This window comes from Columba livia, chromosome 8, assembly GCF_036013475.1.
Source record: "Columba livia isolate bColLiv1 breed racing homer chromosome 8, bColLiv1.pat.W.v2, whole genome shotgun sequence".
NCBI classification, from domain to species: domain Eukaryota; kingdom Metazoa; phylum Chordata; class Aves; order Columbiformes; family Columbidae; genus Columba; species Columba livia.
In genome coordinates this window covers 16,656,936-16,675,179 of record NC_088609.1, presented here as the reverse complement: position 1 = coordinate 16,675,179, position 18,244 = coordinate 16,656,936, and the positions used below count along the sequence as shown (strand labels likewise).

Genomic DNA, 18,244 nt, shown 5'->3' with positions numbered 1-18,244 from the left:
ACACCACCCGGAGCTGTGACCACTTCTCGGAGCTGTGACACCGCCCCGACCCGTGACACCGCCCGGGGGGGTGTCCCCGGGGCTTCCTCTCTGGCTTCTCACAGCAAACTGATCTTCCCGTGATTTATCCTGCCTGCGCTCATGCCTTAAGGCAGAGAACCCACTGCTTGCCTGCCCTGGGCAGGGACCCACAGCCCAGGGGACAACAAGCGTGCAGGTTACCTCTTGCTGCCCACGTGAGGCAAGGCAGGCTCACCCTGAGCCACGGCCACATCTCCCACCCAGCCAAAAACCCTCAGCAAGCCCTACAAGCTTCCCCCACCCTCCCTGCCTGAAAGAGTCATCATAAAACCCATTTTGGCCTTTCTACAAATACAGCTCTGATGCTGTCAGGACAAGAAATCATTTCTCTGGCAATGGGAGAGCACAGGGTTTTGGCAGCAGGGGATCAGCTCCAATCGTGCTTCCTGCCTTCCTCTCTGTTCAGCAGTGTGTGATGGAGGCAGCTCAGGTCTCCAGGCATATAAGCTCTTAATTGAAGCAATCCCAGGGATTAATCCTTGGGGAGGCAAGAGGGAAGAAACAGTTCTGCCATTTGGGAGACAGCTTGAGTCACTGAGAGAAAAAGTCCACCTCTTGGCTGGGGTTTGCATGGCTGAAACCTGGCCTTGAGACACCTTCCCACGGCGGGCAGCACAGGGGATCACAACCAGTAGATACCAAGGAGACTGGGCCCTTCTATCATCACAGCAGCGACCCTGCTGAACCAGGGATGCCTCTGCCCATGATCAAAACCTCCACTGATGGCTTATTGGCCAACTAACCAGATCATAACCCATTTAATGTGTTATCTATGGATCTAGCATGATGCTTTTCTCTTTTATTTCCAGCATCTGAACACCATGAAACAACATGTGAAATTCCTTCCAGCTATGGAATGGCCTCGTACAGCCAAATGGCTGCTCGCAATGAGGAGAGAAATAGTGTTGGTCCGATGAGACCTTCAGCAAAGTCCGCTTACTAGCGTGAACTGTATTTGCCCCCTTCCCCTCTAGCTGCTGCCTCTCCTGCCTCCCACCCTCATGCCAAGAAGCGCAGCCCTTCCCAACGCCGAACGCTGCGTTAGTGTTCAATGGATCTTGCACAATGCTCTCCCAGTCCCATGGATCCCGGCTGCTGCTCCAGCCAGCCCTGAAAGGACCCCTGGGTGTGAGTTATCCAGGCTTAAGGATTATTAAAATATCTCCTCGAGCAGCTGTTGTCTCACATCCTCCTTCTTTCCTAATGGCCTGGAAATCATTTTCATCATGCCTTGTCCAGCTCCAACTCAGCAATCTCTATCCACTTCTTTGCTCTCCTTCCTAACAGGTTTGGCACCTCCATACGGTTCCTTGCCTTTGGTTCCCAATGGCCCATAAAGTCCTTTTTCATTGCCCAAAGCCTTATCGGACCTGGATAATCCTCTGCTGTCTTTGGCATCCTTCTCAACGTTCCATACCTTGCTGCTATCAGGCGCTGTCTGGTCCCTCCATGACACATCGCTTGTCTATTTTCCGGTCCGTGCTGCAGTCTCCAGGCAGGAGGACCTTCAGCTGGAGCCAATTTCCTGTGTTTTCCTGACCACTCCATAAACTCTGCTCAGAGACACCCCTGTCGCCATACACATTCTTCTGTCTAGGCCTTTTCTCCCCAGGGCAGCTGCCGAGACAAGGGATCTCCTACAGCACCCAGTGCATGCACCAGTAGGTGGTTCTGCCCATCACCCCCCTCTCTGGGCTCCTATCTGCCGGCCAACACACCACCCCCCAGAGAGCGAGCATCATCCCCCAGCACAGGGGCAGCAGCTGGGATGCAAACTATTCCAGCACACCAAGAGCCCCTGTGCCATGTCTCCATCCCACCAGCCAGACCAGCCCTACGGCATCCTAGAGCCGGGCTGGCGGCCCTCCTGGCTGGCGGCCCTCCTGGCCAGCAGCCCCTGGTCCCCAACCCCCCAGCACACAGCCCATGGGTGCAGCTGACACAAGCCGCCTGGCGCTGTGGAGGGCTGGCACCCAGCCACGGGTGAGTCAGACACCAGGCAGCATGTCATGGTGCAACAGGGGCTCTGTCCTGGCACACGACACCCCACTTATCTCCTCTGCTGGCTGTCTGGGTGATTTTCCCAGGGTGGGAGAAGCTGAAGGGGAGGCAGTGGTTTCCTGCTGCTGGGCCTTGTGCTGTGCACAGACAAAGGAGCTGACGGTGTGACAGACCTGGCACGCTGTCCCAGCAGGGATAGCAGAGCCCCTGCCGTGCTGCATCCCCGCCACTCTCACCTTCCTCATTCCAAACCCCAGGCCGTGGACACTGACAGATGCAAACAAGCGATGACTGTCTGACGTCAGCACACCATTCTGATGTCACTGTGTGTATGTGTGAAGTCCCAGGAGACGAGTGGAAGCCTCCAAAAGCTCAGCTTGTCCTGCCCGGCTGTTCCTCTAGGCCCCAGCTCTGTCCCAGCACCCAGGCATTTTTGAGAGGAGCTGAGCTGTGGATTTATTCCGCAATGGTAGCAGCCATGGGGACCACCATGGGAAGGGAAAGTCCAGGTGGTCTCTGAGAGGCCAGTGATGCTCCTGGGGACAGGTCACCAGGCTTCACCCTGTCTTGGTTCCACAGGTTCACGTGACACTGTGCAGCCAGCCGTTTTTCACAGGATGTGTCAGCCGGGGTGATTTCCTCCCCGGGTGACTCAGCCGGGGCCAAGGGCGCCTGTTTGCACCCGCTCCATGGCAACACATGGCCACAGACAGCCCCACTGTTTGCAGCCGTTGCCAGCAATGATAACCGTGTCCCATTGCCTCATACAGATTGTATGTGATAACGGCCATCTCTCTCGCCCCAGCAGCAGCACGGCTTCTTGATGTCACCTCGGCCCAGCCCTGCCAAGGGGAAGACGTGAGCTCTCCTCCTGGGAAAACAACCCCTTTGGTCTTTTATTTATTTATTTTTTTTTAATGCTTTTATCCCCATGAAGGCACAGGCAGGAGCCAGCCTGTCTCCCAGCCAGGCCCCCAGGCTGTGCATCGGTGCTTCCCACACTCCACCAGGCTCCTCTCCTCTCTCCTCACAGCAGCAGCAGCTGAGCAGCCATCGGAGCGGAGACCAGCTGCTCTCCTTGCCCGTGCAAGAGAGGCTTTGGGTGGCCATAGCATTTCACACCCCAAGCAGATCAGTCAGGCTGCATGATTTCTCATTGCAAAGGTTCCCAGCTCCTTCCCAATACCCTCCTAGCTCGGTTATACATGCGCTCTCTCCCCTTGCCATGACACCAGGTTAATTGAAGCGGGAAAAGTCACACTCTTGCAACAGGGCGAACATCATGATGGCAGAAAGGAGCATCGCCTTGCCAGAGAGCAATGAGCTGCCTCCTGACACCATCCTCACCAGTGGGTGCCAGGGGGGCTGACATTGCTGGGATGGCCAGCACACATTTAATATGTCAGGTCGCATCACACAACGCTTACAGATCATGGGATCCCTGAGAGGGACCATAATGGTTACACAAATACTCTAGTGCAGGTTTTCCTCAAAACAGTAAATTAATTAGTCTGCAGCAGGCCTGTGTGTGGGCTGTAGCTCCGAAGTTCAAGGTCAGCTCCCAGCAGTTAAATGCTTACTGTGGGCGTTGGCGTTTCAGGTCCTCTGATACACAGTCTGCTCTTTCGGCACAATAACTGACTTGGGAAGGATTAGAAAAAAAGACCTGAGATCTCGCAATTCTCTGTTCTCTGGAGTTTCACCCTTTCCTTTTTACTTACACAGCCAAGCTGATGTTCCTCTGCGCTGAGGGAAACTCCCTCTGCCCTCTTCCTCCGTGAGCCTTTAACCCAAGACTCACAGAAGACAGACACTTCAGTGGGAAGATCTTGTACCTTCCCCCTTGGAAACTCTCCCTGTTTCCTGGAAATTAACACAGGAGGAGTAAAAGTAAAATGCAGCTCTAGCACTGGATGCCAACTTTTCTTCTCAGTCTCCTTGCTAGGGAAAGCCACCCAGGACCTGGCAAATGTCCCCAATTCTCTTCACACCCCACTCCACTCCAACACTGGATCGTCAGCACTGGGAACAAGGTGATGGTGGAACAGCCCATCCCCTCCTCTCTCTGCTCACTGATTAGACCTCAGTCTCCAGTACCATGATTCCTGGTCTCAGCTGCTTCTCGTTACACTCCTGGTCATCTCCCTTACCCAGAGCCTCTCTGCCTTCAGTATCTTCAGCTGCTGCAGTATTTGCTGGGGATAATGTTCCCCACCAGGAATGAGGTTTGACCTCCTCTTTGCCACCTCTGCAAAGCTGTTTCCGCTGGTGGGACGGGGGTTTCCCAACCTGCAGCGGTTGCAGAGCTGGCCTGGGAAGTCCCAGCTTGATGCATGATCTTGCAGGGCTCCTGATGCCCAACAACAGCTGCACAGTCCCTCTTGCCATTGTCCAGATAAAAAGACAAGTTTCTGAGGTGTTTGGAGATGTGCAAACATTTTCTTGACCTAAAAGATACCTGAGCGCTTTGAGCTTAACACAAATCAGCCTTAAAAATACCAAAGCAGTGTTGAGACACAAAATCACCACACTGGAGGTGTCACATCAGTGTCCCCATCAGAGCTGGCTGGGGAGTGTCAGTGGCCCTGCCGGCATGTCAGCGAAGCAGCATTGAACCTGTCCCCCCTCCAGCTCCAGATGTGAGCTGCATCTGGCAGCTACGGCCATGCTGGCAGGACATGGCCCTGTCCCCACATTGTGGCTGCTGCTTTCACTAAGGATGGCCCTGGGGAGCGATGCTGAGGGCAGAACTCTGCTGTGAGGCTTCCAGCCTAAGCCGTCCCCCTTGCCAGCTGTGAGCTCAGGGACACATCTGTCCCCTGCTTCGGATTAATGTCTGTCCCATCTGTGCTGGGAGGATGATGCAGGGCCAGACAATCCATACCTGCCCGTCCTGCCTGCGTTTTGCCTCCACTGGGGGTTCAAGTAACACCCCCACCTCTTATAGATCAGCTGAAGGACCCCTTTTTGTGTCCCCCTCTCCTTTGTTCTTCTGTACAGAAAGCCGCAGAGCCAGGGTGGGGAACAGCAACAGTTTAGTTTCTGAATCTATCCTGTTTCCTGTTCTTTGCCAAAGCCTCTTCTGCTTCACTACCCAAGGCGTTGGGGCTCACCCGCACCCAGCCCTCAGAGGAACGGGTGATGTTTGTTTTTTTTGTCACAGTGATTAAGTGTTTATAGCAACCAAGGCTCAGCAAGCCACAAACTTCAGTGATCTCAGACCAGGCTTCCGGAATAATGGCAGAGGAAGCACAGCCTCTCCCTCCGGGGTCAGCAACGATGGTTTCAGGTCACCAAAGCAGGGCACCTTCAGGCTGGCCATCAGCAGGCTGGAGATCACCCAACATGTTTTGCTGTCCCAGATGGGCACCTGGGGGCTGGGCTGTGCCCTGACCCCACCTGTGATGGCAGCGACATGCCTGTGGCTGCTGACTGGTGACCAGGCGGGACATGGGGGCTGCCAGCCACCTCCCCAGGGTCTGTGCTCTGCCTCAAGCAGTGGGAGCAGTAGGGCACACCGAGCCAGCATCCCTTGGCTGCTCCCCTCACAAAGCCGGGATTTGCCCTGAGCATCCTGCTTTCATTGTCAGCCCTGTTGTAGGAGCAGCACAGCCAGGACATCCCCACACTGCGAGGGAAGGGATGGTCCCTGCCTGTCCCCAGCTCCCACCGGGGCTCAGAGCCAAGAGCATCACAGATGAGTGGCACTGGAAGCCACGCTGCTACCTGTCTGCATGGCTCATGCTCCAGGCCACAGAGAGTTACTGTTGAATGGAGAAAAGATGATGTCTGCTGACAGCCCACCTCCCTGCTGCCGAGCCACGCTGCGCATCGGAGAAGAGTGCTGGGCTCAGGCGCAGATTTCCTATCTAAATGCAATACAGCTGTTTCTGCTTCCTCTCCAAAGACTGAAGCAAGTTCTAAAAAATCAGTTTATCATGTATTTTCTTTGACCAAGGCTCCTTATGGATGTGACCCACTCCTGAACTGCCCAACCTCATAGCATCACGGCTGCAGCAGGCAGGGAGCATGACTTGTACAAGCATAGAGCTCAGAGGGGAGGATCCTGACAGAAAGTCCTGGGGCTCAATGCTGTCTCCGTGAGAGTGCCTGTTGCAGGGCAGACAGAGAAACAGAACAGCCTGAAGGAGCTTTTTGCATGGAATTGCACAGACCTTGCACAGTTCCTACATCCCTCCATGCACCCAGGGCAGGCACAGCCATCTGCAACCACCAGCATACACTGCAAATCTGTGACAGGGATGGAAGCAAACAGCAGCCATGAGCAGCACACTGCTAACAGCAACACACTGCCTCCTGCCCCAGCTGCGGCCACCACTCACAAAAAGGGCCAGAGGATGCCCAGAGGATGACAAGGCTTGTGTTTGCCATTATTTTAATGCTGAGGGTAAATGCTATCTCACTGGCATGCTCAAGGCTGCTGAGATTCTATCACTAGTTTGCTTTGAAGCCAGGTTTGCAGAGGAAAGCCATGTCCCAGTGCCCCCAGGGGCCGGCTGGGTGCCAGTAGCAGTGCAGAGCAGGACCAAGGCACGGGTACTGGCACCCCTGGGAGGGTGCTGGCAAGGGCAGTGTGGGGAGCGGGAGGACAAGAGATCCTACAAGACCTGGCTTGCTGTGAAGTGTCGTGGTGGCCAAATGGCAATAGCCTTTGACACAAACACCACATTTGTTGTGTTAACCAGGTGGGAGGTGAGGCAGCACTGCCTGGTCAAGTTCATCCCACTGAAGCGTGCTTAGTGGGTGCAGAGCCTTTTGGCATCAAGCATGTGGGAAGTTTTAAGATGCTTATCAGGTCAAGCTGCTTTTGGCACCAAAGATTTTTACATTAGTCATGTACCTGACCCCTGAGGGTTTTGGCCAAGCCCCAAGAAGGCTGGTGTGACAGTAAGATGTGGAGAAGTCTCTAAGGAAATGCGTGCAGAAACCACAGACAAAAATATCTGAGAGCATTGTAAAATATATCTGAATATGTAAATGGGGTGCTTCAGGTTAGGGAAAGATATGATTAGGAAACCATTTTAGAAACATCCTACAAGTCAACATCTTCTACATCTGTCAGTGCTGTTCTTCCAGTGGGACAAAGAGGCTGAAACACAAAAGAGCAAAGCACTTGTGAGCCAGCTCTTGCTTTGTAATACATTTGCTTTCCCTACCGCGGGAGGCTGGCTCTGCCTCGCCCGTCACCTCCACCTTATTTGGCCTTTTCATACAGCTGCTCAGAGCAAAAGTAACAAACACCAGGTTTTCCTGATGTGACAGTCAGCTGTCTCCCAGCAAGAGAACTCCCTGTCCCAACTGAGGGCTGCAAAACGCCATCTCAGATCCAGGAGCAAAGACCTCAGTGCTGCCCATGGTCATGGCTTTCCAGCAGGCACTGCCAGGGGCTGAGACACAGCCAGGAGGCTGTTTGGTGCTGGGGAGGCTGTTTGGTGCTGGAGAGACTGTGGGTCAGCAGTCTCAGACCCATGTCCAGCAGCACTGTATGCCTCTGCTTTAACCACATTACAGCTGCAGACAACAAGAGGAGGCTCATGGTGAGAGCCACCGTGCTCTCGGCTTCTGCAAATGCTGTGACACAGACCCAGTGAGGCTGTGGGTGGGGTAGGGCCCTCCCCCTGAGCCCAGGAAGACCACGTCCCCAGGTAGGCACCAGCACAACACCCACCACCCCTTTCCCAGGGGGATCCCCTAGCCCTGGTGCCTGCAGCGCCTAGGGGCTGCTCCTGCCCCACATGGCTCAGGCAGCCCCTGGGCTGGGCAGCCACAGGCAGGACCTGTGCACACCAAGAGCAGAAACACATGGAGCCATCACACAGTGTGTGGCTCGATCCTGAGGCCATCTGGGGTCCTTAAGCAAGTGGACAGCACTTCATTAACAAGTCCCACAGCATCCCTCTTACAGAGCACACAGCCACGACATGGATGAAGCTTCTCTCAGTCTGGCTTTATTAAAGACTGAGAATACAACTGTGGGCCCAGCCACAAGAACCGGGTGCCAAAAGCAGGGCTGGGTTTTGGCTGGAAGGGTGCGGTCTTTTCTCCAGGCGTTCTCCAGCGATACTGGCCAAATTTCCTATCCAGCAGGGCGTCTCAACGCCCCCACTCCGGCAGCGCTCCATCTGGAGCAGAGCCCCTCTCCGCACCAGCCCCAGCCTTGGTTACTTATTGCTTTGAATGTGCTAGTCTAGTACACAGTGAATTAAAAACAAAAATGCATGTCTGTTGCCGTGCGTTGGTGCTGTCTTCAGGCTGTGTTGGGAACCGCCAGACCTGGAGAGGGATGGAAGAGAGGGATGAGAGATGAAATGAGGCTGGTCTGAGAGCAAAGATATCCCAGGGACAACGGTGCTCCGGGACAGACCCTGTCTTTGCTGACAGGCCACAAAGCAAAAGGCTTTGGCGTCTGTTGCTGGAGCTAAGCGGGTGCTGATGGTAATTGAGGGCTGGTGGAGAGGAGGAGCTGGCACCCAGCAGGTTGCTCCCGAGCACTGGCGTGAGGGCTGGGTGTCACAGCCAGCCTGGGGAGATGCCACGGCTTGTCTGCCTTCCCCGCTTGCTTGGGGGGTACAGTCCCAGCCAGCCTGGCCAAATGGAGGCAGGAGGGGAACACCGAGGGTAGGCACCAACCTGAGGTTTATTTGAACGTGTGGCTCTCGGCTCCTCCCCGGCCAAACCCTGGAAGAGAGACAGAGCGGGGTCAGCATTGCTGCAGGACAGTGAACACACCAAGAAATGGGAGCCCTGAGCTGCTTTCTCCTCCCTCCCACAGCCCCGGCCATAGTGACCCTACCTTTGGGCCCGAACAAGGCGGCATAGCAGGGGTGGTTGCAGTATGGTTTGCCGTCGTGCTGCAGAGAAAGAGAAAGCATCAGCCTTGGTTGCCCTTCAGCCCCATCCCTGTCCATCCCACCCCTCCTGCAGTCCCTGGCTGCAGGGGACAGGGACCTCCTGGGCAGAAAACCTCACCTCTGCATGGCCACCAGACGTCAGGGTCTTGTTACACTTCTCGCATCTCAAGCAGGGCCGGTGCCAGTCCTTCCCCAGAGAAGTCACCTTCTCCGCTGCCATGGAAAGGAGACAGGTTAGTTCAGGCACTGAACAGGCACAACAAGTAAGTTTTGGTAGGTTGATCTCCTTACCATCAACCCTAGAGAGGATGTTTTGGGGCATTCTCTCAAGTCTATTTGTCCAGGACAGAGGGCAACATGTTTCAAAACCAAGTGCTTGCTGTGCACACACTTGGCTGAGCACATCCAGGCACTGAGATCTGAAACAGCAGTGTCGTGCCCAGGGTGAACATCGCTGCATCCTTACAGACGAACTGACTTCTATCTATCTTCCAAAGATTTTGGGACCTTCCTCCTTCCAATATCAGCCTACAAGGGGATTAATTTCTCCCCAGCCAGCTGGAGCCCAAGCAATCACTAGAGTTGGCAGGAGCAAATGGGGGATGCTGGCTAGGACTGGGGAGGCAAACCCATCACTGTGCCCTACCAGCACAAACCAGTCTCCTCCAGCCACCAGCACTCTGGCCACCACTCTGATTCTGCATGCACTATGGCAAACCAGAGTGGGGCTGGAGCTTGGCTGGGGTTCAGGCAGCGGCAGGGGGGACAACGTGCTGTTTGCCATAGCCAGGCTGTGTTTACGGAGAGAGGAGGGAACACAGGGTGGCTTTTAATTGCAGCACAGCAGGGGAGGAGGGTATTTTCTGCAGATATAAAGCAGAGTTTTCCAGAGGAACTCCATCAGAGCGAGGCCCAAGCATTCTCCCCATGCCTGCAAAAGGAGGTCCAGCAACGGGACTGAGCTGCTGCTGGCAGCCTGTGCCCCAGGGGGCCCTCAGCAGCCCGAAGCACCTCTTCTTCGGAGTCCAAATATGCTCACAACAGCTTACACAAGGAGCCAAGCCGGCGGCTGCAGAGGTGGGAGTGTGGGCAGTGCCCGAATGTCACGAGGCAGCCCTGCTGCCATCCTCCAGTGGCACAAAGAGCCTCCTGTGCCTGCAGCCTGGCAGGAGCCAGTGTCCTCCCTGTTAGGAGCCCCAGGAGCCCATGCCTGGCCCACGGCATGGTCCTCCCATCATCAGGCTCTGGAAGGAGCTCAGCCTCCCCACCTCTTGCACAAGCATTTGCACTAACACTTGGGCAGGAGCTCTGCCAAGGCTCACTGCAGCAGGGCCCCCCGGCTCTTGGCCATGCAGCTGAGATTGCCCTCGAAATCTGGTGGTGGCCCTGCAGACCCCATCCCCAGTCTCTTGGCATCATCTCCTCCTCATCCCTGCTCTCTGCAGACATGATTTGGCCAATAGCAGCCCAAGGCACACCTGAGCAGGACTGCTAAGCTTTGAGAACCCTGGGGTGTGTTGGATCTGGGCTTGCTCTGCCTCCACAGCCAGTACTCCTTATCTCCAGGGACACAAATCACAAAGCAAGCTTGGTCCTCCAGCAGCTTTTGAACCTTCCTCAGCATCAACAGAGACGGTTTTGTAAGAGCAGCCTGATAAGCTCAGGGTCAAACAACACTATCCCACCCCATCCACAGCTGCACCTGCAGGCACAGCAAACCCAGCTCACCCTGACTGGGATCGAAGCAGATCCACAGGGAAAGGCAATCACTGACACCAGCACCTTGGTAGCTCCTTCTGTCAAGACATGGGTAAAAGAGGTGCCCCAGAATCCTCAGTCACAGGAGGGAGCCCCAAACTGTATTGTGCCAAAATGCCACCTCAAAGCCTGGCTGCAAGTGTCAAGTTTAGGCAAAGTGATGTTCCCCAAACGCAGGAGCCATGTCCACAACACCCCTCTGGGCAGCCCCCACGCCAGCTCCAGCACATCTCCCCAGGGTGGGCATCACTAACTAACATGGTTGTTTCACAGGGAGACCAGCCCCCATGTTTGAGCTTCCAAATTTTCTGGCAAAGCACAGGTAGAAGCTGAGGCACACACACAAGCAGAGCAGAAATAAGGCAGAGAGAGCAGAAGTCAGTGTTGGCACTCAGGTCCCAGATCCCTCAGCTCTAGTAAATTAAAAAGTAAGGAGTGAGTATAAGCTACTACAGCAAACCCCCTCAAGTTCAGCTAAACCAGGAAAGTGGGGACGTCTGGCAGCCACTACCAGCAGGGCAAGAGGCTCAAACACCCCCAAATATCTACGGGCAGGACAGCGGGACCACAGCACCAGAAGGGGCAAGAATCTGGAACGCCAGCGTCCCAGTTTGGGGTAAAGACACCTGCCTGAAGCCCAGCAGCAGACAGGAGCCAGACAAGGCTTGCAGCTAGTCTGCAATGGTGGCTTAAAAATAACACCCAAGGGCTGCCATCTCACTTTGCTAAACCACACAGGACATGTGGGCAACACACTCACCTAGGAACATGAGTGTGGGTGCAGCGGGCTGCACCAGCCAGGCCTTTGGGCTCCAAACTGGCACAAGGCTGAGCTCCCTTGCTGTGCTGTGGTCCTAGCTGTAGGGTGGGGGTACCCGCTGCAGCCCACACCCTGCAGCGAGACACCTCCTTGGGTGCATTTACAGGGTCACCCACCCAGGCAACCCTGGGGACCCACAGCACAGGAGTGCACAACTTTGAGGCACCCCAAGAATTTGCATTGCTGGGGTGCACAGGGACCTGTAAACACTGGGGTGTCCTAGGGACCCAAACCCCAGCGGGGTGCAGCATCAGGGCACCCCAGCATGAGCAGCCCGACAGCCCTGCAGTCCCCGCAGAGTGGGGGTGTCTGGGGGGGGGGGTGGGGGGAAGCAGGAAGCCCTTACCGAAGTAGACCTCCTTCTGGCAGCGGGGGCACTTGGGCATGGTCCTGACTCGGCTCGGGCGCCGCTCGCACCGGCTCTGGGATGCTCCACGCCGGCCCCGCCGGAGTCACTGCCCGGCTGCCCCGCCCCGCCCCGCCCAGATGTGCGGCCCCACCCACAGCTGGAGGCACCCACCCGGGGCACAGCCCGGCTGGTGCTCTGTACCCCGTGGCCCTTGCAACCCCTCCACCTGCTCTTCCTCACCCCCAGCACCCCTTTCACCCTTTGCGCCCCTGTGCCCTTCGCATCCTGCAACCCTACACCAGTTGCCCCCCTGCACCCTACACCCTTTTACACCCCTATACCCTACACCCTTTACACCCCTATACCCCTTGCACCCCACACCCCCTGCACATCCCACGACCTGCAGCCCACCCCACTCTGCACCCCGAGTCGATGCACCCTGGCTCCCTGCCTACACTTGTGCTGTGCGGGTGGCTGAGAACCCCCTTCTGAGTGGACTGGAGGTGTGATTGGCATTTGTCAATTAACCACATTCCCAGATAAAGATTCAAGGGGCACTGACCACCAGGGCTCACCACCTCCTAGTACAAATCTGTTTCTCCCGTTTCTCCCAAAGAGTGTAAAAGTTGACCCTCAGACAGCATCTCCTGCCCAGGGGGAGGTTTGGGGTACGAGATGAAGCAGGAGGGAGCTATAGGGCTGTAACCGCCCTCGTCTTGCAGGGCCTCGGGAATGCCGTGGGTGTGGGATGTGGCTCCAGTCACTGTGGAGAGACAGCCCAGCTGCATCACTGACTGTTGTCATTTTATTAGGAGGGAGGACTTGCTGTTCCTTTGTGCTTGGCTTTGAAGGAAATGAAAACCCTGTCCAAAGGTCTGTTTTGTATGAAACAATCCTCCCCAGGGCATGTTGCTGCGCTGCAAAGGTCACGAGGGCTTGTGAAACCCAGCGGCAGGACACCTAGTGTCTGCCTCGCGAAATGCAGGGCACCCCTTGCCTGCACAAACAGGGCCCTGTTGTCGCCGGAGCCCACCCATGGGTGCAGGAGGAGAGGCAGCAAGCTGTGCCTGGAGGCAAAGTTCATGGTTCAGCTGGAATTACTTTATAACGCAGCCTGGCTCCAGCCTTCCTTCCCAGCAGGAGCCCTCGTCTCACTGATGCTCCCCACTGCTGCCCATGGTCCCAGGCTCACCCCACTCGCCAGCAGCCCCACCGTAGGCTGGGGAGCCCCTCTGGCATGCTGCTGCCAGGACACGGCTGGGCTCAGCAGCCCATGCTCACAGGGACATCACTGGGAAGCCTGCACCCAGCTAAGGTGTGAGTCATGCTGAGACAGTGTCTTACAGCACGGGTGGAAAGAGGTGTCCTGCAAAAGCTGCTGCCTCCACTCTGCATCCTTCCCATCCTTCCCACCCCAAATATATGAGCACCATATTCCAGCCATGACATGTCCTGCACTGAACCGCAGCAGTTGCATTGCCCTGACCAGAACGTCCTCCTTATGCCATGCTGGGTGCAGCTGGCACCCTGATGAAATACAGAGGACAGGGCATGCCGTACCCCCTCCCTGGTAGCCCTGCTTCCCCTCACACATGGTGCTAGGCTGCTTTCAGGCCACTGCCCAGCTTAGGACAGCCATCTCCAGCTGTGCTCCCTTTTAAGGCAGATTTTGTGCCAGCAGGCAGCTGAAAACTGGTTTCTCACAGGTCTCCTCTGACTGGTCTAGCCCCAGTGGCTGGTCCCCATGGACCTCTTTGCCTGGCTCCTACTGCAGCAGGAACACTCCTGTCCCAGCCAGCGCAGCCCATGCCCCTGCGTGGCACTGCACGCTGGCTGACCCGAGGCCCAGCCACCCCGGCCCCTTGGTTTCCCCCCGTGCACTTACTGGAAACTGTTCACACAACAGAGTGGGCACAAAACTGGCGGCGGCTCTCACAAAGCAGGCGCCACTGAGCCGCACACTGCTCTCTGCCAGCCCTGCCCACACGGGGCTTTATGCCTGACAGCCGCCCCCCGCAGCCTCTGGTTTGGCCCAGCCAGCCCTGCTGCGGGCATGCACCCACCTCAGGCCACCCCAGCCTGCTTCGTGAAGGGGTGAGCTCAAGCATGGTGTCCTCACATGGTGCAATTGTACAGGAACTACAGTGAGCCAGTATCAGGGATAAGGACACTGAGAGTCAGCACCCCCAGTTTCTACACCTCGCCAGGGCTGTGCATGCATCCTGCTTATTGCCGCAACCCTGCACTCATCCCTTCAATCAGTGGGCACACACTGCAGCAGGGCAGCAGAGCAAAGCTGTGTATCAGAGGGACCCTGGCAGGGAGGAAGAAAGGCTGCAGGTGCTCCCGAAGCACAGCAGTGCCTTGAGAGCCTGCGGGATGTGACCTCTTACTTGCTTTACAGTGAGAAAGACCATAAACACTCCTAATACTGGTGTGTAAAACCCATCAGCACCCTGCAGCAGGGCAACAAACTGAGCCTCCACCAACCTGCACTCAGGGGAGGTGGTCTGGGAACACTGCGGCAGCCCGACATTTGGGGTCACCACTCCTTCTGCTATTCAGGGTCCCTCCAGAAGCCAAAGCCGTGCCGCAATCATTGTGAGCCATTTCAGACGGCAGTGAGCAGCAGCCAGCTTGTCCCTCTTCAGTGGGACACTGCCCATGGTGCCGTGCCTGGGGACATGGGCGAGCTCTGGTGGTGGGCAGAGATGCCTCCAAGGAGCAGCAGAAGAGGAGCAGGGGTGGTGCCTTCAGCAAAGCCATGTTCCAATCTGAGCACTGCTTCGAAGCCAGGTTCATAGCCTGCCAGGGAAACCACCCAGCCAACACCAACAGAGAACAGCCTCCTCAGCAACCCACAGCGTTATCTTATCTGGAGACCTTGTTCCAGCTAATTTAACGATCAGAGCAGAGCATGGCTCAGCTGTCTGTGCCCTCTGATAGGAATCTGTGGGTGAGGCTCCTTCTCAGAGCATCTGGCGCCAGCCCTCCCTGATGGCATAGCAACAACCCTCAGAAAAACCTGGGCTGTCCTGTTTGTTTGTTTGGGTGCCGTTGTTGTGATCAGGGTCCCCTTGCCAGTCCCTGAGCAAGAGTCAGCAGCAGCTCCCCAGGTCCATCTGCGCCATATTTGTGCAAAGCCCTTGCAGCCCCCACGGGTTTTCTGTGAGTTTCCTGAGCTCTTTGGGCAGGGTTGTATGGCAAGAGCTCCCAGGCATGCTGGAGATGTGGGCACATGCTGCCTGCCCAAATACCTCCTCGAGCAACTTGGTCCCCGGTAATTACCACAGTAATGACTGGAAAAGTCATGGGCATTTTAGCAGGCGGGGCGGGTAACATAAGCTGATTTGGGTTTGTTTTGCTAACACAGCAAGAAAAAACAGTTATTTCCGCATAGCAAACCAGCACATCTGCCAGGGTGGCAGCTCCCACCTCGCCTTCTGCCCCCCCTTGCTGGAGCAGGCAAGGGCTCCCACGCTTCCCACTTCACGGCTCCCCAAGTGCTCTTGCACAGAGAGGAGCTGAGGCATTGCTGAAGGGGCAACCCAGGGGCTGGTGTCACCCTGTTTCAAGGGTCAGGACACATCATGGAATTGTTCCTCCAGCCTCAGATCCTCCAGAGCTGGGTTCTTGCTGAAAACGTGACTGAGCAAAGCCCCGGGGCGGCAGCAGGATGCTGGGCTGGGGGTGCATGGGGCAGCGGAGGGCCGGGGGCACAGCCGGTGTTTCCCCAGTGCTCGCACAATGGCAAGTCCTGCAAAATCTCCTTCCCTGGTCATATTTCAGCCCACACTTGTGCAAGTCAAGAGCCCACTCAGGCAAAATGATTTGTTGCAAAATACACCCTACCCCTGCTCAGCACGGGATTCTAATTTGACAAGAAAATTATAGGGTGGCTTAAAAAAAAGCCCAGCAGAGGCTGGAGAGAGCTACCAGACACATGATCTCATCAAAAGGCCCGCGAGATGCCAGCACTGTGGCTCTGCCAACCAGCACAAGGTACCCCATGGCGGGGGCCAGCATCCCCCCATACCCACTTGCCTTCCATCACCTCCGGATTTGCACATGGCTAATCCCATTACCGGCCAACCGGGAAAACAACAACACGAAGGCAGCTGTCAGGACAAATTACACCCTAAGGAAAAACTCTGGGGTACGTCTTCATAAAGTTGACAGACAGCCAACAGCCGGGAGTGATTGGGAACAGGACGGCAGCGGCAAAGGCAGTGCAGGAGCACAGGCTTGGTGAAGGGGCTCAGGAAGGGCCCCCTGGGAGGGTGCTGGCAGGTGATCCCAGGACCCACACCAGCACACTGCCACTGGTGCTGTAAAGCCCCAAATAGTTTGATCCTGCAAAACACACTCACTGCCGTGCCCAGATCTGTGCTTGCCCTCCTGGACACGGTGCAGAGTCCGTCCTGCTACGGGCACGGGCACGGACAATCACACGGCTGTTTCTAACAGAAACGGTAACAACATTTCCAGCCGGGGCAAGGCAGCTGGCTGCCCGCAGCAGTCACTCCTCAGGTCAGCTCTCAGCCTCAAGAGCCAGGGCGTGAACGATTATCATGTGGTTAATATTACGCTTTGTGAGCAATAACAAACACAGTAGCCCCAGGGCAGCTCCCGGCTGGTGAGGCACTGACACACGGCACGGGGACATGGTGGGGACAGGGTGAGCCCTGCTGCTGGGAGAGGATGGGGCTGCTCGTGCATGGCCACGCCGGGGATGTGTCTGGAATTTCCATCCATGGGACAGAAGGGTGCGGTTGCCCTCACCCACCTCTCCAAGTCCCAGCTACATGGAAAATCTCCTCTGATTTCATCCAGGCACTGTTCCCTCAGTCTCCCCGCATACAGTCTGGCCAAAACCTCCACTGCCATCTGCTCTTTTCTTCAAGCTTTCCATGAGTGGCAGCCCAAGGAAACCTCCTGGCTAAATCCTGGCGGGGGAGGGTTTGGTGCATTTTCCTGGCACGGCCCCAGATGTTTCTGTTGTGGCTATCGAATCCAGCCAGGAATGTCGAGGAAGCAACTCCTGCTGCTTTGGGAAGCCACCCAGCACCCATGAGGCATCTCCTCTGTTTGCCAGGGAGATGCACATCCCTGCCAGGGGCTGGTGGGGAGTGTGAGCAGCACTCAGGGGATGCTAGCAGGGGATGCTGGCAGGGGACCAGTGCCAGGGGCCACCCTCCCAGCCCTGCCCTGGTGTGGGACACTTGCCTGGTGGCACTGTTTGCCCTGGGCTGGGTCCAGGCTGTTGGCACAACACCTTTTATTCCTGGTTAAAAATTCACTGGGGGTGAGGCAAAGGGGTGCAGGGGTATTTGCTCTCTCTGCCAGCACACTGCTCAGCGTGGTCATGCTGTGGTGGTGATGCAGGGCAGGGAGCTGCTCCTCTCCACCTTGCCCAAACAAGACAGGGGGTCAGGAAGGATCGAGAGGAGGAGCCACAGGTTTGCATGCCCCTTAGCAGTGCACACCTCTGTCCCACCAGCACAGGTATTCACCAACCAGCAAGCAGTGCCAGGGCACTCCAGGTGCCTCCAGTTTGGTTCCCTGGCTCTTCACCCCACCTGGAAACCAGCTGGTGATATAAAATCTGCTGCAGAGCCCAGCCTGCATCCGGTGGTGGAAATTACTCACAGACACCCCTAGGCAGCAACAAGCTGGGGAGGTGCTGAGGGATGGAGCCAACACCTTCCTGGCCAGTGCCATGGCCAGAGCCTGCACCAGCAGCTCTCCTTCCACCACCCAGACATTGCACTGGCAGAGGGATTCACAGCCCAAATCCTCCTCTGCTTGGTTTCATGCCTTTCCTTTTCTTTCATCCCTGCCTGCTCTACACTCACGCCAGGATTTACATCCTGTACTTCAACCTGCCTCTGGGGTCCAGCCAAATCCTGGCCAAGCCCAGGAGAGCCACACCACTGACTTCAGGGAGTATCAGAGATGGTTCTTGACCCTCATAGAAGCAAGCTGTGCTTACTGGGTTGCTTTTAATATCCCATCTTAAATCATATCTTCTAGCACTTCATCCCTTTTGGCTCCTATTTATTGACTTCCCAGAAAATGCTTTAAATTCATCTTGCTTGGCTGCCCAGCTGTGCTGCTCCATCCCCCAGTGCATCAGAGCTGTGTTGTCAGCCGCAGCCCTGCTCCCTGTATTTCAGGAGCCCCTCCACACCGGGGTGGTTGCACCTCCCTTCCCTACATGGACTACCTCAGATTTTATAGCACAGGGCTGCCCTCATTGCTCTTATCCCACCAAAGCCCCTTTCTGGGGTTTTCCATGTGTACAGCCCGGTGTGCGCACCTGGGACCAGTCTGTACACTCACCTGTCCCTATTCTGGGTCACT

General features: G+C 56.2%; 2 protein-coding genes across 2 annotated transcripts in view; both read right to left on the bottom strand.

Moving 5' to 3' along the window:
- The window catches only part of TEDC1 (tubulin epsilon and delta complex 1), a 70,715-nt gene extending 68,061 nt beyond the window's left edge, over nucleotides 1-2,654 (bottom strand). The window contains exon 1 of the mRNA XM_021294478.2: nucleotides 2,319-2,654. Within this exon, the coding sequence (XP_021150153.2) occupies nucleotides 2,319-2,327 (9 nt within the window). The 5' untranslated portion in view covers nucleotides 2,328-2,654. The remainder of the gene's footprint in view (nucleotides 1-2,318) is intronic.
- Nucleotides 2,655-8,029: 5,375 nt separating this feature from the next.
- Nucleotides 8,030-12,036, bottom strand: CRIP1 (cysteine rich protein 1). Its single transcript, XM_065072282.1, has 5 exons — nucleotides 11,879-12,036; nucleotides 9,073-9,167; nucleotides 8,897-8,954; nucleotides 8,734-8,781; nucleotides 8,030-8,376 (listed from the first exon to the last, which is right to left on the bottom strand). Exons 1-4 carry the CDS (start codon nucleotides 11,916-11,918, stop codon nucleotides 8,741-8,743), a joined length of 234 nt encoding a protein of 77 aa, XP_064928354.1. The 5' UTR covers nucleotides 11,919-12,036; the 3' UTR covers nucleotides 8,030-8,376; nucleotides 8,734-8,740.
- Between the last annotated feature and the right edge of the window lie 6,208 nt (nucleotides 12,037-18,244).

Coding starts and splice junctions, on each gene's coding strand:
- CRIP1 (XM_065072282.1), bottom strand. CDS start 11,918: ATGCCCAAGTGCCCCCGCTGCCAGAAGGAGGTCTACTTCG. Junction 9,168..11,878: donor CCAGAAGGAGGTCTACTTCG/GTAAGGGCTTCC, acceptor TTTCCATGGCAG/CGGAGAAGGTGACTTCTCTG. Junction 8,955..9,072: donor CGTCTGGTGGCCATGCAGAG/GTGAGGTTTTCT, acceptor CTTTCTCTGCAG/CACGACGGCAAACCATACTG.